The sequence below is a fragment of the Aphelocoma coerulescens genome, chromosome 11, assembly GCF_041296385.1.
Source record: "Aphelocoma coerulescens isolate FSJ_1873_10779 chromosome 11, UR_Acoe_1.0, whole genome shotgun sequence".
NCBI lineage: Eukaryota > Metazoa > Chordata > Aves > Passeriformes > Corvidae > Aphelocoma > Aphelocoma coerulescens.
This window is the reverse complement of record NC_091025.1, coordinates 9,344,201-9,367,156: the sequence shown is the minus strand read 5'-3', so window position 1 is coordinate 9,367,156 and position 22,956 is coordinate 9,344,201. Positions and strand designations below refer to the sequence as shown.

General features: G+C 39.2%; 1 protein-coding gene across 1 annotated transcript; it reads left to right on the top strand.

Annotated features, from left to right (window-relative positions):
* Window positions 1-4,194: 4,194 nt before the first annotated feature.
* Window positions 4,195-22,716, top strand: PLA2G15 (phospholipase A2 group XV). Its single transcript, XM_069026463.1, has 6 exons — window positions 4,195-4,431; window positions 12,035-12,191; window positions 13,383-13,501; window positions 14,992-15,090; window positions 15,502-15,726; window positions 18,469-22,716. The coding sequence occupies exons 1-6, from the start codon at window positions 4,290-4,292 to the stop codon at window positions 18,978-18,980; spliced, it is 1,254 nt and encodes a 417-aa protein (XP_068882564.1). The 5' UTR covers window positions 4,195-4,289; the 3' UTR covers window positions 18,981-22,716.
* Window positions 22,717-22,956: the final 240 nt, after the last annotated feature.

The window sequence follows — 22,956 nt, the reverse complement described above, 5'->3', positions numbered from 1 at the left end:
TGTAAGACTTGTTAAGCATGACAAATTCTGCTTTTTCTCCAAATCTTCTCTTCACAGAAAAAAAGTACCCTGTCTGCAGATTACAACCACCTTGACAGCTTTCTACCTCAGAGGGCCTCAGTTTCTCTGCACAGCAAAAGGTGTCAGGTTCTACCACTCTTGCAGAGTGCTGGGAAGTTGTACTTTGTGGGAACTTGTGCAAGATATAAACTGTCCCTGAGGGTTCAACCTACTCAGTTTTCATCACAACATGGATTATATTTTCAACACTTTTCCTCATATATTCATCCTACACAACATTGTATCTCCCCTTTTCATCTTCCCATGCCACCTTTTATTTTTAAATTTTTAAAAATTCCATATATTGCCTAGCTCCAATTTCAAAATTCTTCAGTGGTCCAACCCAGAATACCAGCTCTGAGTAAATCTTGAGTAAAAGTCCCACTATTCAAGTCTGAGCATTCTTGCTAAAAATTTCTCACTCCCAGATACTAACAAAATTCTCTTTGAGCAGGAATTCTGAAATTCAGCTTGTCAGTAATTAAATCTTCACAATTTCCTATGAAGCTATATTACATGGATGGTTTACAAGGACAAACTAATTTGCTTTAGCAAAACATGAGTCAAAGGAGTAATATGATCTCTATTATATGGCTTAAAGGTTTGAAGATACAGAGATGACAGTGACTGTTAATCTGTTAATTGTGGTTATCCTACCCTGGCTCTGAGTTTGTGTGTTGATGTTTATGTAAGTCTATATTTCAGTACTCCTACTACCCAATTGCCCTCTTCCCTTTTTTCCAGTCCCTCTTTGACACTGTAACCAAATTTAGCCAGAAAGACAATGAGGAACACAAGTTTTGTTTACTGTCCTAATGTTACTGAGCAGCACCATAGGCAACAATATGGAAGTGGATGTGAAGTGCTGAGGAAGCAGGGAGAAGTGAAAGGAGGAAGTGTCTTCGCAGCCCTGGTTCAAATATGTCAGATTGTGCCCTGGGACTGTGATACTGCACTGAGGTGCAAGGACAGAGTAGATTTGTGACAACACTTTGGGTTGTCTTCAAATCTTTCTTTGAAACTGGCTGTCTTCTACTCGTGTGCGTAACTCAGCACAGTCCTGTTTGAGGGTATTTGAGCCAATACAAACACCACTTAAATGGCAAGGATCAGAGGCAAACAGAGAATTCTGTTCAATCAAATAAAAGACATTTAAGCAAACAGTAGATTTCTGGAAAGGATTGTTACTTTTAAATAACCAGTGTGCAAACTCATATCCAACTGACAATTTTTGTCAAGTTGCCAGTGAAAGCCCTCAAAAAGCCTTAAACAAAGATAATGCTACTGACCCCCTAGTTTCTGGTGTTTAATATAATTTATTTCTATGGTGTGGATTTTTTTTAAGAAGTAAAGAATATTTTCTTAGAAGATGGATTATGAATATGAAAAAAAAATTCTACAGTGGTAACACACTGGCCTCTGAACTATGGATAATGATTTTTTTTCATTTCATACATAAGTGAAAAAGATGCAGTACTCCTTTTATCAGTAGTTCAACTGCAACAACTTCATTTTCCATTTCTAGGCAGCTTTGGATACGAAACATGTGAAGGAAGCAGTATATAGAATGAATTTCATAAAATAATAACCTGGCTGGCATTTTACTGGCAGTTCAGATGTGTAGCTCTGTTGGTTCTGTTATTCTTTGAATCTGCCTTGGATGATGACTGGTAGATTTCTGTGTGGCTACACAGGGTCATGTTCCCGAACTGCTGTTGGGAAGTCATGCCCTGTTGTCAAGTCATTTTCTGTGGAGAAAGAGCTGGATTGCTCTTCTAACAAAACAGCCCCTGGAAATAGTTACACTGACTCAATTAATAGCAGGGTATCATCACCTGGAAAGCAATGCTGTGTGTCCAGGCTCCTGGGTTTGTTGGTGGGAGTGACAACAGGACCAGGCACTCAGTGTGAAAACAGAAGTTTGCTGTGCATATTTAAACCTTACAAAGGCAAAGAGCTTAATTTACTTTGTGTTTAAATGCAAATAGTCCTGATCTCACAAAAGGACACAATAAAAGGAAAAAACCAACATACACTACTTGATTCACCAGCTGAAAGACAGTTATCTAAAGAGCCTGAGGTTGCAGGAATAGCTATTATGTGCTTAGAAGCCTTTTCTTGCACCAGAATTAGATGGAAAGTATTTTAGTGAAGTGTGAAGACATTCCCAGCTGTCAAAACAGCGCAGAGATTTGTAAAGGAAATATTAAGATTGGTTTGAAGACATCTTGAGTAGAATTAATGAGGAAATGGTTACAGAAGTGATACTTATGTGATTTACAAGGAGCACTTGTAAATGCTGACAAATGCAAAGTGTACATCAAGCCCAAAAGGCCAGTGCTTGAGAGGCCTACAGCAAGGCACAGAAAATCTGTCCCAAGATGATGCTTTGATGCCACCCAAGAAAACCCACAAGATGAAGAGGACTTGACAGGTGTCATTCCTTGAACCTTGTGTCACAGTACAAGTGATCCCAGCCAGGCTATTTGGACATGTGCATTTTGGGGCTTTTGACTATGAGAGAAAACTGATTTCAGACACAGTCATTCTTTTAAATACTATTTTATCCTCCCATAGGGTCTTTTGCCACATTTTGTAACTTTTAATTCGTACACCAGGTTCACTGTTGCAATCAGTTTTAGTCAGTCATACTTGCACACCCTGCAGTTTGTTTTAGTAGGAGGTCATTTCATGTCAGCACTTGCACGGTGACTAAGCACCTGTCTTTGGATTTGTTGGATGTAAATACACAAGGTGTGGCTGCTGCCTAGAAAAAGGCGAGTCTAGATTTAGCCTTAGCCTTACCCTCCTTAAATGATTTGTTGCTTTTTCTTCTCTTATTTCAGGAGGAAGATGTATTTTTCTCCTTCCATGTCAATGCCAAAACAACATAATTTTTCTAAACTCCTCTCAGTAGGCTGTATATCTGATTTACCAGATTCTGCCTTCACACACAAATCTCTGACACGTCCGTCTTCAGGAATCACAGAAGTTGTTGAACACTGAATTCAGTGAGGCAAGAAGAATTTCAATTTTATACCTCAGTTGGCAGGAGTTACCAAGTCACTGAGTAGTTTTCTACTTCTACTTGTCTTTCACTCACATGTCTTCACTTGTTATATTGCTCATGCTAGTGTATTAACCATTCAAGGTAAGAACATTTCTGAAAATTAGTAGACCCACTGGGGGATGTAGGAAGCTGTGAAGCAGACAGTGCAGTGCTCCTGTTGCAAAATAACCTTATCAGAAATAGCTTTATCCTGAGCATGAATTGATAACATCTGGCTCAGAAAGTGTGTTTCCACAGCAACAGTAGATATATGAGTGAATCAAGGAAACCTTGTCTGGCCCATCAGCACAATCATTACTGATCATGAGCTGTTGTTACACTGGTTCCAAGTACCATTTTCTTCTCTGTTTAGTTTCTTCATCTGTGGATACCCTTCCTCGTTCCTCTCCACACAAAGACATCCACCAAACTACCTGTACACCAAAGAGGGCACGTAGCCCCTACTAACTGGTATTGCTGAAGCACAAAGGCTTATAACCCTTCTGGTTCCAAATTACTGTAATTACAGGTCTGCCTGTTCCTGTTACATATTTAAAGGTCTAATGATTTTTTTTTTCCCTCACAGTATTGCCAAACACCTGATCTCAGGGATCCTCTGTACCAATTATCTCTCATGTTAGTCGGGTGTTGCCTGAAGTGCAGATATGCCCATGAGCTTCTATATCAGATACCCAGTCCTTTGACCGTGTCACTCTAAAATTCCCAGCTCTCCCATGTACTTTGGCTTTCCCTTAAACCATTCTGACCACGCCCCTTATGCGCTACTTATTTTTAGACATGTTTTGCAGCAAACGCCCATTACTTCGCTGTTAGAATTTATCACGACCGCACAACTGTAGACGTAATAGTGAGAGACAAACGCTCTCCTCCCTCAGGACGTCTCCCTCCTCAGAGCGTTCTGTCGGCCCCGGGGTGCCCTCCCTACCTGTCCGCCACACTGACAGGGCTTTCCGCGGGGAGACCGAGCTCCCACGGCCAGGGTTGAGCGGCGGCCGGTCGGGCCCTCCGCGCTCGGCGGTGACGCCGGAGGGGGCGGGCCCGGCGGCGCGGGCGGGCCCTTTTCTGGCCGTGCCGGGCGGCGGGGCCGCACTCCGGCCGGGCCGCGGCAGCCCCGGCGCAGCGGTGGCGGCTCCTGGCTCCAGGGTTATGCGCTGGGGCGATGTTTCTGCCGGCTGGCGCCAGGCTCCTCCCGCGCTCCGGACGGAGCTCCTTCCTCAGCCTCCTGCTGCTGCTACTGCTGCTGTGTCCCGGCGGCGGGAGCGCGCCGCGCCGCCGGCCCGCGGGGCCGCCCGTGGTGCTGGGTAAGAGCCGGGGGGCGGCGGGGCGGGCGCTGCGGGGCCGGGCTGAGCCCGCCGGCCCCGGTGCCCACCCCCGGCGAGGCGGCGCGGGGGGCCCGGGGCGCTGCGGGCTCGGCACGGCCGCGGGGAGCTTGCCCCGCCCGCCGCCGGCAGTGCCCGGGCTTCGTGGGGCTGCGGGGGGCGCAGAGCCCGCACCGAGCGCCGGCTCCGCAGCTGCCCCGGCGCTGGCAGCTCGGCCCGGCCCGGCGGCGGAAGGTGCAGGCCGGGGTACGGGCCGGGGGCCGCGAGCGTGCCCAAAGCGTTGGCTGCCCTGGCCTGGCAGCGGCCGGGGGACAGACAAGGCTCGCTTTAATACGCTTCGAGCTCATTAGCTAGCACCAGAGCATCGCTTAAGTTTTTCCTCAAATGGGCCTTACCTGAAAGAGGCTGGAATCAGATGTGAACAGAGGAGTGGTTGGGTGCTCCAGTAGTCGAATTACAAATTTTTTTAAAAAATAGGCTTATTTCATCATATAACGTGAAAAAGAGTAATTGTTACTGGCCTGTGGTTTCACCTGTTAACACAAAATAGTTTGTAATGAATATGCAGACAATATTCATATAGTAGGTAATAAATAATATTTGTTAGTTGCTTTTTGTATTCATTGATAAGAAGACATAAATAAATTTTAAATGTTTCAATAACCTGTCTGCTGAAAATGTAATTCTTAAGCATCCCACGACAGCAAGTGCATTTGGTGGCAGTAATGTCAGTAGCCAGTCCTGTGAATATATTCAGTATGCTGCATGTTCTTATTATTGATTAACCTTGATGGTCATGGGGGATGAAAAACTAAGATGGGAAAAGGATAATCAGTGGCATGTTGTTCAGTTCAAGCTCCATTTCTTGATAATGATTTAGGCTCTGATGGTGACTTTGTTACTACTTTTACAAACTTCTGATTTAGAAGGGCAAACTCTTAACACAGCATTTTAAAAACTGTTCTTGTTATCTCAGAGAACAGTGTGTACAAATCCACAGTTCTTAAAAGGCCACAGAACTGACTGACGGGCTGTGGATTTGGATGTAGAAAATGCAAAAGGATGTCCTAAGAGGCAGGAGTTGAAACAGGAAAAGTTCTTTGAATTCTTTCTGGGGAGGCTAGAAACAATATTTTATGCCATCTTTCCACTCTGTAGTGCTGGGGTTTAGTAACAAGCCTTGGCACTTGCTCCAGTGCAAGCTTCTTGTTGATAGAGATGTTATAGTTTCTGATCCAATATTGAACTCTATCTGGGAAGGAATCAAAGATTTAAAAGCAATTGGGAGAAAGGGTTACTGTTTGTAGAAGTGTGGATTTACTACTGATGGATCTACTGTAAGTATATATGCTCCCTAAGGATGGTTTTAAGAACTGTGGCTGACCTACATTTTCTTAAGAGACATTCCGGTAAATACCGTGTGGCTGAGCACATTTGTCCGGAGTGCTTTGCAACAGACTTTCTTGCTGTTACAGTGAATTTTCATCACAGGCTGCAGAACTTGCATCTCCTACTGTTCTAGTCAGTTTCCACATTTTAAAATTTGCTGGATTTTTTGCTGCCCAGTTCTCATTCTTCTTGCATATGTGATGTGTCAAGATAAGCTTTTTTTTAAATTACTGCGATGAAGATGGTGGAAGGGTTTAGGAGAATCATTTAGGGAAGTATTCTAAGTGCTGGCTTAACACAGGTTGTTTGGGGGAAGGGAGGAAAAACCCGCATCACCCGGATACACAAATGAAAAGGAGATTCAGAGGTGCAAGGCTGCATTATACAGGCCTATACAAGCCTGAGATGAATTTGGAGCCCATACCAGGTGGGAATACAGAGTTGATCCTCCTGCTTTATCAGACTGGCATCTAGACTTGTAATTCCTCATGTAAGTTCAGTTTTAAAATAAATTTTTATCTTGTAGTAAACAGGGTTTCATGATCAAAGCACTCACTCTTGATCTGTTTGGAAGTTAAACACACTTCAGTAGAAAGGGGAGTTAAGTTTGGTCTTTGTCTGTGGCAAGTTGGCCACCTGATCTTAAGGAATAAAGAAAGAAGAAATGCTGTTTAAAGGAATGTTGTCAACATAATGATCACTTCAGAAATCTTTTAGATCAGTGATGGTCACAAGGCCCAGTGTAGCTTGCTCTCAAACCTTTTGTGTAATGATCCCACTTTGCAGTTGCAATCTATGCTTACCCAAGTAACGGGGGAAGAAGAGCAGAGTCTTGCAAAATATGGAGCATTGCTCATGTAAGGGTAACTTCTGTTCTGCTGCCCAGGTACTGACAAAGCTGCTGCTTCGAGGAATCTCACATCTGAAAACAGCTGAGCTCCATGAATACAGCCTTGTAACTCTTGGCCATAGCTGTGATGGCAACAGCTCTCAGATTTGGAGAGCCCCCAGCTGGCTCAGGTGAAAGGTGGTTCTGTGGAACAGCTGTGCCAGTCTAGCAGCTCATTAGTACTCACTCAGCTTTCCTTGTACCTGTTTGCTGGCCACTTTGTGGAGTCCTTTGTCTTGCTAAAGGTTGAGGAAATAACCTAGTGAGGAAGAAGTGATTAATTTTGTAGTTGAATTACTTTAATGGAGGAGCTGGCACAAAGAACATGGAGAGTGGCACCACACCCTTCGGGTTAGGTTGTTTTTTAACCTGGTCTGTGCATCCTGAAGGTGCTTTAGTAGCAGGAGTTACTATGCCTGGAGCTCGTGTTCGTTCATACCAAGGGAGCAACACCAGGGACCAGACTGCCTTGTGTAGTAACTGACAGCAAAATCCTGCAGTGCAATTGCTCAGTTTTCTCTGAGATTGAAATAAAAATGCATGGAAGTGTATTCATATAATAGTGATACTAGAGAAGAAGAAGAAACAGGTGAAAGTCAAAGCCTTACTTGCAGAGCCTGCTTGAAGGCCTGGTATCAGGCACAATGCTCATTAAAATCTAAGGTATTTTCTTGGATTCCTTTCCCAAGTGTTTTGGGGGAAAAGGAGACTAATTATGATGCTGACTTGTTTTTATGCCTTTTTTAGAGTGTCTTCTATTTAGCCAGGATGATATAATCATACAGAAAAATCTTTACATATCTTTTAAGCTCAGGTAAACTCATTTTTTAATGCACCAACTAAAGAGGAACTCTCAGATAGTTTCTTATAGGCTGAAGCGAAGTCTCTTAACAAATGTGATCAGGGTCAGATGATAAAACCAGAAAACAACCTACTGAATGTTTCTGTTCTACTGACAATATCTACTAAAAATGTATATTCTTTGCAATTACTTTTGCATATTTGCTTCATACTTAGATGAACTATAATTTTTTACACTTCTCTTATCAGTTTGGTGATATTCAATAGGCTTGTCTTTAATGCTTGTGGCAAATAGATTTGTGGCTGTTCTTCCTTCATTTTCTCATATAGCCCATCGATAATCACTGCATACTATCTTGTGTCTTAGAAGTTTTTGGAGCTGATAACCCATCCTTATAAGATCAGTGTCAGATGCACTGAACTCTACCTTTTAGAGCTGACTAAACACAATTACTATATCAATGTTCTGATACCTTCTGCAAACAATTTGTTAGGTACTTGGCTAAAGTTTTCTAGAAAGACACCTAAATGAAGTTTGTTAATAATTGATTTACATGCAAAAGAGCTTTGCCTGTGAATTCCTGCTGACTGCTAATTGAGCTGCGTGTGTTTGTATGGTCAGCTGGCTAGATGTCAGGAGTGATTTAAATGTTTATGCCTCATGTGATCCAAGGTATCTGGAAGTATCATGTGAGACGTTGTTTGCTTTCTTGTTCCTAATTTTAAACAGGCCTTTTCTGTGGCAGTCCATGGAGTCTATGAGCTACTTCAAGACATTCTTCTTAGAGAACTGTGGTCAGAGCTTAAAATTTATTTTCCAGGAAAGTTGGTTCATTTTGAAGGAAGACTAATTCATAGAACCAAGAAGATGACAGTTATTTGAGAAAATAATCCTGGTTAAAAAGTTAAGATAGTTGATAAATACCCTAAGGCATTTGCATTTCAGATAAAAGTAGTAAAAACATACCAGCTGCTGGCCCTCTTTTTTTTCTTTTTCCCCACATAAAAAATATCCTGTCTCCCCACCCTGTTATTAAATAGGTACCTTTTTTTTTTCCTTAGGATCCTCATATTTGGACACTTGTTGAATGATCTTTTTTCTTTGTTATCTGAGCTGTCTTAAGGCAAGTCACTTTCGGTGCAATTTGCTTATTGTCTCTTGGTGGGAACTGTGAATCTGTCATTAAGACTTAAGGACAGTGATAGGCAGGAGTAGGAATGTATCCTAAAGCTAATTACTGCAATTCACGGTCTGTTACCTCCCTTAAACCTCTAATGATATTCTAAATGTGCTTTTCCTTAAAGTTTCATCATACAAAAACACATCCCAGAGGGAGATCTACTAGTTTTGTCAGGGAAAATGAGATGCAAAAATCAGCCAAGGATACTATAATATTGGAAGTGAATTGGGCTCATCGATGTGTTAGAGTGAGTTCTGTTGGGATTAGCATCTTTGTGAAAAATGTAGATGTACTGGAACTGATAGAACATGAAATCTAATGGAAACACTTCTTCCTGCTGAATAAGAAATCTCATTTTTCCAAATGCTGCAGTTCTGAAATTAATAGAGGAATTACGCAGCTGCAAATTAGGGAAGCAGGGTACTGCTAAGGATCTCGTCTTGGACATCTGGTCTTAACTAGTGCTGATGTATTTTGCAGAGCTTCACAAGCAAGTTATTTTGGGGTCAGCCTGCAGGCTTTAAAAAAATAACAATGCTCTTTAATGTTTCCAGCAAGAAGGTTTAGAAACTACAGATACTGGTAGATGAGAGGATGAGGAGAAAAATTGTATACAGGTTACTCTGCCCAAGGGTACTTTCTCTGTATGCCCTGAAAGCAAAGGGAAAGACATTTTTCATATTGCTTTCAAATTCAACCATAGAATATTTGGAAAGCTACATCCTTAACCTACAGAATTAATCTTCAGTGTGATTTTTTTTTTTTTAACCTGTTACTTATAAAAAACCACTAAGTAATTCTCCAGCTGAAATGTAAATCATTAACACTGTTAAACTGGGTGGGTTGAAGACTGAAGATCTTGCATGTTTTTTTCAATAATCTCTAAAACTGAAATTTGTATTTTGTTCCATATAGGTTCATCATGAACCGTTTTCATTTTGCAGAGTACCCTTTACAAAATAAAAAAACCCCAAGGTGTGAATGATAGTGATTAGCAGTTTCATTGTTAGTATGGAAATGTAAACATGACAAAAACATTTTTGTTAATCCCTGCTTCACAAACAAACAAGCATCATACTTGTACATGAGAATTTATTTTTTAACTACAGTATGTATCTTTGCACAGGTAGGGCTTGTCCCTTATCTTTTGTTTAGAATTGAAAAAATTGCCATTTTTCATCTTGTTCCTTATCATCCCTCGAGTAAAAATCAATATGTCATGTTTCTCATCTTGTATCCTGAATTGGACACAGGAGCACAGCCTCTCTCCTCCCGAAGCTTGAAGATAAAATATCTTAACTAAATGAAACTTGCAGTTAATCTAAGATCATTTCATTAAGTCCAAGTGAGACTTTGTACAGTTTCCTGCTTTCAGTGCTTTTATTGATAAATGTATCTTGATTATAATCTTAAACTTCTTCAGTTGTGAGTTTTCCTACTCTGAGCAGGAGTGCTTATGGTTGAGTGCAGTTTGGAAACCTCAGCAAGTTCTCCAAGCTTTAATACCGCAGATGTTTGCCTAAGTCTTTGAAAGGTATCTTTGCTGGAAGAACTTTATTTTTACCCAAGGAAGTGAGATTCCAGGATAGAACAAAATGTCACTCTTCTTTGTTTTGCATTGAAACCGAGGACAAAATCAACCTGTTCTGTCCTTGGCAGGTCTGCTCCTGAAACTGGCCAGTCATGAAAGATTGATATAAATAGAATTACATTCTGTTCCTTTTCCAATTAAAAGCACTGATATGGCAGAGGCACAAGACTGGAACAAGTTGTTGCCTTAGTTTTCTAAGGAAGAACTAAGTAGGATTTTGTGGGGTTACAAGACTGAACTTCAGTAAACTCTTTCTAAGGTGTGATGCAATACTGTAATCTCCCTTACTATGCTTTCCAGTATATCAGAGTCCTTGAAATATGACCTAAAATAAACCACGGTCAGCTACTGGGCCTTTTAACGTTTCACTTAAGTTTACAAAAATAAAGAGCCATAAAACCTAATGAGAAAGTAGAGGCAGTTAATAAAGAAATCCTGAGGTATATCTTGTGGTGGGGCATAACCTGCAGTGGTTGGAGGTTGTAAGAGTGTGGTTGTCTGAAGTTCTGGCCTTTTTCAGTTCTGCAATAAATTTTTCTCTAAAGGCACATCTGGTTTTCCTGTTAAATTAGGCATTCCACTAAAAGCATTGCTAAGTATCAGTGTATTATAGAACTTGAACTGTTTGGATTAAATAATTGACTGGGGGATGGGGGGAACAAATATATGGGTAGATCTGCATTAAAAAACGTCAGAACTAAATTGGCGAGTAATATAGGGTACAGCATGTGCTTTAAAAGAAGGCTTTGTGGAGCTGAAAGGAGTGGAGGGAACCCTTAAGAAGTGCCTAACTTCTAAGTTTTTCTAATACAGAAAAGCTTCTCAGTTACTGAAATGTTTTTGCCTCTCTGGTTCTTGAGGAAGAAATGACTAAACATAACAGGATGTAAGAAGTTTCTCTGAAAACTTGATGCTGAAAATTGTAAGAGTGTTTGGTGAAGACTAATTCTAATTTGGAAAAATATTCCTGTTTCCATCTAGGGTTTAAAAAAATAACAAAGAATAAACCTTAATCAAAGGGATACTGTCCTTTAGTATATACCCTAAGGAGGTACAAATACCCAAGACCCTTCAAGTAGTACTGATGTAAGGTATCCAAAGGAAAAAAAAGTAATACTGTTGTAGCCAAAGCTGTGAATGTAAAAGATATGAAACTGCATTTTTACATTGTTAGCCAACTATGTCTTGTGTTGCAGAAGTGTGGCCTTGTGTGATGAAGGGCAGATAAAAAATATAAATGGATCTTTTACTTTTTTCATTTTTAATGTTAAATTGATAGTTTGCAGGCAGCTGTTTAAAAAGAAAGACTTGCATGTGCAGTTGTGATGCTCTGAAAAAAAAGTTCTCTCAGAAAGATTCAGTTTGTACTTTAAAACACAGATAATTTTGGTAATGTCCAAGACAATCTTTTTCTTTGTACCCATGGCCTTATATGATGTGGTCCCATATAGTCTGCTCTTTGAAGTTATGAGCTGTTGATCCAGAGTCATTCTACATGTTGGTTTCTCAGCTAATAATTTTTGAAAATATATATTTTCAGTGGAAAATGTATAGGTAATACCTTCTTATGTAGTATTTTTTTATCATGTTACAAAACTTAGTGGTGTCTCTGGATGCAGTGGTAATGCATATAAGGGCTATGGTATTTAGCTGTGTATACTGCAATATAAAATGTTATATACTTTAATTAACTGTCTCATTTTTATCTCTCTTTCTCCTTTTTATATTTTTCAGTTCCAGGGGACTTAGGTAATCAGTTGGAAGCAAAGTTAGATAAGCCATCAGTGGTTCACTATCTCTGCTCCAAGAAGACAGACAGTTATTTTACACTCTGGCTGAATCTAGAATTGCTTCTGCCTGTCATCATTGACTGCTGGATTGATAATATCAGGTAAGAGCAGAAATTCTGCTCTTTGCAGTTACATCCTTTCCTTAGGCTGGCATGCAGAATGGCTGCCTTTAAATTCCTTTTCTGATTCAAGACCAGTGAGAGAAATTACTTGGAATTTCTGCTGGTTTTGGAGTCAGGCTCTTCTTGGTGATGCCAAGCAATAGGACAAGAGGAAATGGGCAGAAGCTGATGCACAGAAGTTCCACTTGAAATATTTAGGTTTTAAAAATTGCCTAATTTAAAGCTTTCACACTATTTCATAATTCAATCTGCTTTATTAATGTTCCTGTAAAAATAATATAAATATATGAAAACAAGAAATAATTAGCTGGTGCAATTAAAAACTATTTATTGTATTGGCATATTGCTCTCTTATGAATGTACTGAGCTGTTGTAAAGCAGCTTTGTCTTGCCCTATGTCTTAGGGATTAGAGAGATCTTTGTTGAGAGAAGATTTGTGCATCAGTTTAGATTCTTAGACTCCATCTAGGGGTAAAAATTTGCATTCAGAAATGGCAATTGTATTGATACGGTATTAAAAACAAACCAACCTCCAACTATAATAATAGGGATGATTAAAGAAATAAACTCCTGACTCAATGCTCCAGAGTCTTCACATCCTAAGTTGATTTGAAAAGTATTTACAAAACACTCAATGCCTCAATATGTTTCCTGAGGTGCCAATCATTATTAACCAAGAAAAATATTCCCTTATGCTGGTATGGATGTTTCTAGTTAAACGGAAATTAATTATGTTTAGGTAGGATAATATTTTTGATGTCTGATTTTATAGGTATTTTATGTCCTATTGCCACATTCTTATGCTCTTTATAAGTTTTTTCCATTTTGTGGCTTGATGCAAAGTCAAATGGTATAAAACTATATAAAGTAGCTCATATTTTAAAGATGAAGCTCAGCCACAGTTCCATATACTCAGTTTTACAGAGTTGAAAAGTCTTAGATTCTGCACGTAAAGCATTAAAGTAATTGTTTGCACTGTATAACCTCTTAGCCATGAGAGTACTCTGGTCATGTCTGTTTGGGTTAGGTTTTTTTCCTCTTTCTGAGTAATAGCATTTAAGTTCTTGTACTGCACTCAGAATGTAAGACCCAGTGTGGCTGAGGGTTGTCATGTGGCAATATAACATGTTTCATAGTTTTTTTCATTGTCTTTCTTCCCCTCCTCCCCAGGCTGGTATATAATCGAACAAGTAAGGTTACAGAACCACCAGATGGAGTGGATATCAGAGTACCAGGATTTGGGCAGACGTTCTCCTTGGAATTTCTTGACCCAAGTAAAAGGAGCGTTGGTATGTACAAGCTGTGTTGGGAGTGCTTTGTCACTTGGGGGATTTTTCTAGTTTGTCTTTATGCAGCAAGCTACTGAAATGTGTTTTCAAATTACAGTTCCATGAGCTCACTTTGCTTTTAAGAGTTTTCATTACATTGTATTGATTCATTTGTTGCGTGGCCTGACAGATTGAGACAAGAAGAGTCCATGTTATTTAGTGTTGTGTCAAATCTGAGTTTGCTGGATGAAATCTGAGTAGGCATATTGAGGACAGATGCTTTCTGAAAATGAGATGGATTGAGTAGAAAATTCTGTGACTGAAGCTTGACAAGCAAAACTGAAATAAAAGCACTTCAGCTTGGTTCTGAGTGAGATGTTCTTTGGCCTTAGGTATGGATTATTGGGATTGGGAGATATGGTACCACAATCTGTAGCTCCTTGTATTTTTTTGATATCAGAATAATTATATAATTACATTTGTGCTGCAAAAGACTTCTGCATTAATGTATTTGCAGGGTTTTTTGTTTAGTGCTTTTGTAGAAGTCATGTTTCAGAAACCAGTGAGTTTGATAAGCTTTTGTGAGTTGTTGCTAGCTGTGGCTGAAGACTGGAGGAGTTGAAGAGTCAGTAATGCACTGAGCTTCATGTGCTTCATAACATGGATCTGTTCTTTAAGGGCAGTGATGTGCTTAATGATCTGCACTAGATCACTCATAACTAGAACAGTTTATGATTAAATTCTCTGCTTGAGGGACTGTATATGTATATGATAAACATTCAAGACTAATGAGTGAGGTTCTGCTCAAAACTTAAATATGACTCTGATGTTCAGTAGACTGTTCTGACGCTGTTACTGGAGGCATGAAGTCGTGGTAATACTTAAATCCTATGTGTCAAACCTTGTAATATGTAACATCTTTCAATATGCAGTCTGCAACTGTTTCCCTTCTTTGCTATTAAAGCTTTATGTTCAGTTACTTAAGTCTTAATCCACTACCTCAGAGATAGAATAACAGTTTTGGGGTAGTTTCCAAAGTTCTGCCCTGGGGTACACAATAAGCATTTGTTTCCAAGAATAAATGTTAGTGAAGTCCAGGCCAACCTTTATACCCTACCTGACAATAATTTGGAAACAACAAAGCTATGACTCTGACAAGAACCCCTCAGAAATTATTGTGTTGCAGTTCAAGGGTAGACTTCCCTCTGCTGAGTAAAATTTATCCACTTTGTGTATACTACATTTTGCTGCCAAAATGTTTGAGAGATCAGACAACTAGTAAGAAGTTTCAAAAGTGATGTTCTCTCAGTTTTGGGGGATAGTGAGCACAAGTCATTTTGTTTAATATGCATGCAGCTTTCCGATTGTTAAAGGCAAACTGCAGGTTTAATGTCTATCTATATGCTGTCAGAGATAATGCCTCTGGAACTTCGTTTTGCAGTAGTATCTGGCAGCTTTTTCTCACACTAACCTTGTTACTGTTCTGTTTCTCTCTTATCTGATATTTACAGGAAGTTACTTTTATATGTTGGTGCAGAGTTTAGTAGATTGGGGCTACAAACGTGATGAAGACATAAGAGGAGCACCTTATGACTGGAGAAAGGCACCAAGTAAATAATATACTGTTACTTAAAAAATTTTGACTCTCCTAGCCAGCAAATAATGCATTGAATCTCTTCTCCCACCCTGTATAATTATACCTAAAAACTTAATTTTGATTAGTTCTTGGGGCCTGGGTACTCCTAGATGTAGATGCAAGCTCAGTGTTGTGGGTTTTTTTTCTTCTTTAAACAACTTGCCACTTAAAACTTGCTTAAAACCAGAACAAAACAACAGAAAAAGCCCATTTCACCAAAGCACGTGCACACAAAACCCTCACCCCTCCCATTTAATATTAGAATTTCTAAGCTCTGAATTATTAATGCCACAGACAGTTCAACACAATTATTTAAAAGCTTATTTTTTTTTTAAGCTTAGCATTCACAATTAATAATTATCACTGTGTAATCTGTTTGTTTTAGATGAGAATGAAGACTATTTTGTGGCACTTCGCAAGATGATAGAGTTGCTGTATGAGCGATATGGAAGCCCTGTTGTCCTAATTGCCCACAGTATGGGTAACATGTACACCCTCTACTTCCTCAACCGACAGCCCCAGGATTGGAAAGACAAGTACATCAAGGATTATGTGTCATTAGGAGCTCCATGGGGAGGAGTGGCTAAAACTCTCCGTGTGCTGGCTTCAGGTAGGTAATTTGAGGCTTTGCACTGCATTTTGTGTGTAGTGCACAATACTAACGAGACTGTTGACTGGAAGACTGCAGGATGAGAGTTTAAGGTACCATGAAGGTAAAAATACTTTTTTGTAAGTGATGACAACTTGATGTTTCAAGCCTTGCAGCCCAACTGTTATTTTTCATATTTGTGGGGGTGGACTGAGTTTTCTCACATCCTGTAACCAGGAGCTTTCTCCCTTCTTGACCTCTTGTGACCTCTTTTCAGCAGATTGTTGTGTCATTTGCTGTTTGGCCCAACGCCTTCTATTTCTGTCCCTTCTGCCACCAACCTGATTGCACTCTGTTCAGTATTGCAAAGCTACCAAGGACTCCAGAGCATTCAGCAGTTTCCTTTGATTAAAGATCACACAGCTGCTTGAGGTTAACATTAAAGGAAATTAATGTTAGACAGGGTGGGGAACCGGTGCCCACAGTGTAAATCTCAGGTGAAAGTTAGAACTCTACAGATTAGGAGAGTGAGCCTTTGAGGTCTTGGGTTTATCACACAGGATGTGCCAGAGACTAAAAAACAAAAAAATTGAATAAAGCAGCAGAATGTATTTCACTAAGTAACTGAAAATGACTGATGGAAAATGTTCACTTACCCCATCATGTGATACCATAATTACATCATGTGCTTTGACATTTAGTTCATGATATTTCTGACTTGTTAGCTTTGAATATCTTCTTCCTAATCAAAGCTGACATCAAAAATTGGACTTCATCAAAATGCAAAACACACAGCAAGAGCCAGCCATGCATGGACAGAGCAAAGAATACTTTGCTTAGCAGAGGCACTTGATTCTGAACAGTTGTGCACTACTCCATTACTAATTAGAAAACTTGACTCAATACAAACATCCAATTTACACATTGTTAAAGCTGTTGAAATGGCACTGTAAAAATTGATTTCCCTTTTCCACAGGCTTTGCATGCTACAGAAATGGCAAGAAGTGAACAATGTTAATATTACCTCCATAAAATTACACGATTATATAAAATTCCACAGTCCTGTATTTCTGTTGGATTAAACTTTTGTGCTTCATACCTCATCTACACTTTATAATGCATTTCAAGCAAAGTGGCTAATTCTTCTAATGCATAATGAATAGCTAAATTTCTTCTAAAATGTAGTTAGTAATATTTTAATCTGTGTATCTGTTGTACTAAATTTTCATGTTTTCAAGCAGAAATTTAAGAATCATGTGGGAAAGTTAAATGGGCAAACATAATATCAGAATGTACAGTTTTAGGCTGTTTCTGTCTCAAATATCTGTAGTAAAGCAGCACCATCAGCACTTGGATTGCATTAGTCTATTTAAGAGTTTCTAAATTTATCAGGGTTAGTATGCAGAAGAATTGTTGCTTTAAAAAAATATACTGCATTTCAGTAGGAAAGACAAGGCACTCTATGAATGCATTCTTTCTGTTCCCATTCCTGTTTATAAAGTGTAGTGCCTAGAAACTTCATGTCAAATCCACACTTGTTATCAAAATGGTAAACAGTACACGGATGGAATTGTTTTCTGGAGACTTTTGTGATACTTTCAGCTACTTATACATGTGCTTTGCTGGATCCCACTACAGGGGGCAAAGACACAAAGCTCACAGTGGTTTGTTTCTGGTTTTGAAAGGTTGAAATGTTAGCAGTGTCTTCCTTAGACCTGATGTTGTGAGTGTTGTGTCTGCACAGCATCAGACTTACACATCTTGTTGGCCATCCAGTACTTCTTCAGTTATGAAAAAAATAAAGGATTTGAGAAGCACTTTGTAGCAGTTCTGTGAGAGAAGGCTGGAATAGTCAGGTTCTGTGTTTGATTATTCTACTGGAAATAAATGTACACATTCCTTTCATTGTTCAGTTCAGAACTGGGGCTTTCTTTGCTGAAAAGTGCCAAGCAGTATTCAGCAGCTTAGTGGTGAGAGTGCACAGTGAAGTGCTTAAACCACACAGTATCATGAAACCCATTTTTCCATCACCTTTGTGATTCTTGCTGTGCATTTGAGTTTTCTTTGTCTGTTTCAGACTAGCAATGTCTCCATGTAGTCCTCCTGAAGATGGCAATACTGCGCTTTGTGTCTCTTTGCTGAAGCAATAGTGCCACCCCATGGAACTGAAATGGCACCTGAGTATATTTTTCAGGAATGGTGGTTTCGGTTGCAGCATTTCAATTTTTATGGCGTGGTTGACCTGGACCACTACATGCTGTAACCACCTGGATCTAATAATAGAAAATAAAATTCAAAGTTCAGCTGACAAAAGAATTGAGGTGTGACAGCCACTGTGATAATGAAAACAAATAAGGAATATAAACTCATGTCTGTCTCACGGTTTTGGTTTTTTGTTTTTTTTTGTTTAATAATCTCTATATCGGCCATTTATTAAGGAGCTTTTAATTTTGTGTACACGCAAGAACAATTGTTGAAATATGCAGAAAGATGCATATAAATTATCATTTAGTCATGTGTTAGTTTAAGTTATTTTTTACAGTCATTCATCAACTCATATTTAAATTTTGGAAGTTATTAAAACTCAGTTTACAGAAGTTAATTAACAAGACAATCATAAATGAGGAAAAACTTTTCAAATTGTCTGTAAGCCAGGGGAACAAACTTATTATTCATGTTATCACCATGAGTGCTGGTAATTGCCGCTGCTGAAGATTGATGCTTTGCTTTATGGATAATGAAATTCCACTTCTTTTTCCTAAGGTGACAACAACAGAATCCCTGTTATCAGTTCACTCAAGATCAGAGACCAGCAGAGATCAGCAGTTTCCACGAATTGGATGCTCCCCTACAACTACACGTGGCCCCCAGACAAGGTCTTCGTAAGCACACCCACAGCTAACTACACTCTGGGGGATTACTGGAAGTTCTACAGGGACATTAACTTTGAGGATGGCTGGCTCATGAGGCAGGACACGGAGCACCTGGTGTACCAGATGACACCGCCCGGGGTGCGCATCCATTGCCTGTATGGCACTGGTGTGGAAACCCCCGATTCTTTCCATTATGAAAGCTTCCCTGACAAAGAACCCAAGATTTTCTACAGTGATGGGGATGGTACAGTGAACTTACAGAGTGCCTTGCAATGTAAAAAGTGGGTGGACAAGCAAAAACAGCAAGTGGTGATGTTTGAGCTTTCAGGAAATGAGCATATTGAAATGCTGTCCAATGATACTACTATCTCCTATGTGAAAAAGCTGCTCTTTGATTTGTGATAACCTTGTGTTGACAGTTATTTTCCTCAACTGTGATGCCTTCCCTTAAATATGGGGAAATGCCTTTTAATCCCTTGATATTTAGATATTTGAATTATTTATTTTGCTTTTTTAAAAGGTTGCGTTCAAGTTGCTTGGTGTCCTAAATGATTGTTTGTCTCCGATTTGTGTTTATGATGCTTCATGGTATTTTCACATTCTGCAAATTTTGTCAAATATGCATTTTGGTGCCTCTGGTGTTGTGTCCAATGGTCACACAGACTTTCCTTCGGAGATTGTGCAGCCCCTTGCACAAACCACATGGAGTCATAGATCCCAGAGCTCCTTTGTTTGGTCTTTGCAGGTTTGGAGCGGGAAGGCTAGGAAGGATGGCAATTTTGGATGGCCAAGGGAATGGTATTAACAATTTGGGAAACACAGTAAGCTTTTTAAAGGGTGTTGCATATTCTGATCCACAGTTCCCAGTGGATTAGTTCATAAATGTGCGTATCTGCTAGGTAAGATATGGAAGAGGTCTGCCTGGAACTGTGCTACCATTGTTGTAGTCCAGACTTTTTTTATTACAGCCTGGGAGAAGAAAAGATAGATGTGTGAATTACTTGAAGCACTTCTTTATTAGGTACCCTACTGGGTTATTTTAGAATGAAGAAATTGTTTGCTCATCAACTTCTAGAATCCCTGATTGCGCACAGTCTGGAGTCTGAGGAAATCTCAGCCTGTGCTTTATTTATCAGTGAGGGAATGAAGCTAAACTGTGGTTGGTGCTTGTAATAACTGTAGCAGTGTGGAGTAGCACATAAATCAAAGGTAATTGAATACTGCCAAACAATCTATACAGTGTGGAATTGCATTTCTGGGTGAAAAACAACCTTCTGTAGTGGAAATGATAATGGATGGTGGGCAGTATTTAAAAAAAAAAAAGTAAACTTCTGAAATGAGGTGGGGAATGGAAGCCAGCATAATGTTATATGGAGCGTAAACCTTGTTCTCAGTCAAATACTTTGGCTCTGATCCTGTTACCTAAGCAGTGATTAAATCAACATTGCTCCACTGAAAAGAAATGTTTTAAGACTAAAAGTAATTTCCCATAGATTACAAGTTTCATTTTTGCTGTTTCAAGACGTTGGGATAAGTGGTTCCGTAAATGTTGCTATAAATTGCTGAACATACAATTCTGCAATTTCCTGCAGTATTGTTTTACTCAATGTTAAAATAGAATAATTTCAACTCTGACCTCCACAGAGGTGCTGGCCTAAAGGCCATCGTATTTACCACCTTGATTACAGAAGTCCTGTTGTAGATATAGTTCTACTCAAAAATTCTCACTTGCTTCCTTTAAAACCAGTCACCCGGTTAGACTGCACTTAGTTTTCTGAAAACACAGTTTTGAATGCTTTCAAAATGCTAGGTTCTCCAAGAAAAATGTTTTAAGAGTTTTGGAAACTCATCAAAATATTAAGGATTCATTACTTAAGAAACTGAATTTGTCTAAAGGGTAAAATTTTAACTATTTTGGTAGCATGCCTAAAATGTTTTCTGCCATTGGACATATCAGTAACATGTGTTGAACTGATGAGCTTGAACTCTTGCTACTGTAGAATGGAACCAGGAGGTAGTTTTAAGGCTTTAAGTTTTAATTCAGAAATCTCTTGTTAGTTCAAACCAACTTGAGCTAGGGTCATCAAGAAGCTAAATATCTTCCTAGGTTTTAACTTCCTTAGGTAGCTTTATTTTTCCCTCTGCATTTTTTCCAAGTACTTATGTTGAGGGAGCGTAGACATTTTCCTGATTTTTAAAATGGATCATTAATCTTGTCCTCACTTGCCCAGGAGCCTACAGTTCAGCAGCAGTATTGCCTAGACTTTTCCAGAGTAAATACTGAGTTGCCCACAGCCTTTATTATGTATAAGTGTTGAAATGGAAAAAAAACCCAACAAACAAAAAACTACAAACCCACAACCAACCAACCTAAACAGCCAATCCCCCCCAAAATAAAAAACCCTACAACAACGAGAGGGGGGAGCCAACCAAAAATTTCCTCTTTAGCCATGTGATCTATTTTATGCAGGGCTTGTCAGCTGGATAAGATTCAGGCTTGTGTTCCAAGACTGCTCAAAGATGATAAAGCTCTTCCTTGGTCTGACTCAATTTTTTAATAAATTGCTGTTTGAATAAATTACAGAAAACAGCTAATCACAATCTGTATTTCTTGCTGAAGGAGAATGCATGTTAATAAGCACTGGATTGAGTGGAGCTGGAGGCTGTATTCAGGATACCAATGTAGGCATCAAGGGCTGAAAAATGAGAAAACGATGTAGGTAAACAATTCTTAACCTGATCTGGAGAATGTTTCTAAGCTTCATTTGGATCCTTACCCATTGGTCAGTAGCATTTTCAGTCTCATAGCAAGAATTTAGCTTCAGGGGTTTTTGTGATTTGAAGTTCCAAAATACATTATTCAAAAAATGCTTGTCCTTCTTCCTCTTTTTTTTCTTTTAGTACTTCCAAAATACACTTTTTGTGACCCAAAAAAAGAGAAAAAGCACAACTCTTATTTTTTTTCTAATTTTGGCAACCAAGTACTGTGTTTCTGAGATTAGTTGGCTGTATCTTTTAACCTAAAGATTTCTAAACCAGTTTTCCATTAGTGGGCAAGCCCTAGAGTGTCTCCTTAAACTTGTGTTAATTAGTGTGGTAAGATGAAACTGAAGGTTTTTCAAGGCTTTTATTTGTTTATGTTTGTCACTATAAAGCCTTGTTGTAAGGAAATGTGTGTTACCTGAGTCCTAAGTACTGTGTGAGAGCAAGCACAGTGCTTCTGGTGTTCTTTGATTGGATGTGGTGGATCTGCAGGCTATAGTTTTATGTCCAGAAAGTGTGGTTTTGTTGTTTTGGGTTTTTTTTTTCCCTGCCAAGTGATCATCAGCCCTTTCATTTGCAGTTTCTTGCATATTAAGATGCATTTCTTGTTGAAAAGTGAGTGCATTATTCAGTTGCTGAAATGGAACCACTGCACTCTGCATGTGAGGAGTGGCTGCTCTCTGCAGCACCATCCTCTGCAAGGACAGTACTGAGCATTGCTGTTACAGACCTGCTGCAGCCACGTGCATTGAGCTTTCTAGATTCATGTGGGGAGAGAGGTCTGAAAAAGAAGTATTTAAGGAGAATGTGGCACTTTGATAAGAGGATTAACTCAGGTGCTTTGCCACGCTGCACAGTGGAAATGTTTGAATTCACTAATGTATCTTCATTATACCTAAAGCATTAATTATGTGTCTCTTTCCATAATTTTTACTTAGTTTTTTGTTCTTCCATCATATTTTCAGAAACCAAAATTAGTCTTGAGGACCAAATGTGTTTATTATTTTTGACATGTATAGAAAATGCTGAAGAAGCTTTCAGCTGTCATTGTAGTACTGCTGAAGAGGTTCAGAGTCACTATGTGATTCTGTATAAAAACAGAAAAATTCAATAACTAGCAATAATTGCAAAGGATTTGCAGACCAAAGGAAGGAATGTTTGGTATGAAGGTAGTTCTTGGAGCACAGTGTGTTCAAGGCCCTCTTAAATTCAGGGAATGTTTGGCAATGACTTTGCTGCTCTACACTAACCAGTATTTTGTACAGAACATATTCTGAGACCTGGCATTTTATATGTTCTTGTGTATGAATGTGTTCAATAGATTTTGAATATTTTATTGTCAAATTTGATAATATAATAAAGTTGATCTAATACAGATTGTCTTCTGTTGTGAATAATGAATGATGTGCTGTTTCAGTTCTCTGAGGAGATGAAAACTTGGTGCTGTTTTTCTTCCCTAAAGATGCTTGGTGTCTCTCACAGTTATTACTTCTGGGTTAATCTTCCAAATGCACCTGCTGTCTTGTGGTCCATTTGGAGTTCACTGTTAAGTGTTCTTGAATTTATGGAGGTGTGGGACTGGGACTACTCAATTTCTTTTTACTTGCATCTTACT

What these genes read in the sequence shown, in the direction of transcription:
- PLA2G15 (XM_069026463.1), top strand. Translation starts at nt 4,290, where the DNA reads ATGTTTCTGCCGGCTGGCGCCAGGCTCCTCCCGCGCTCCGGACGGAGC. An exon ending in TGCTGGATTGATAATATCAG is followed by an intron (nt 12,192 to 13,382) that starts GTAAGAGCAGAA and finishes CCTCCTCCCCAG; the next exon opens with GCTGGTATATAATCGAACAA. An exon ending in TCTCCGTGTGCTGGCTTCAG is followed by an intron (nt 15,727 to 18,468) that starts GTAGGTAATTTG and finishes CTTTTTCCTAAG; the next exon opens with GTGACAACAACAGAATCCCT.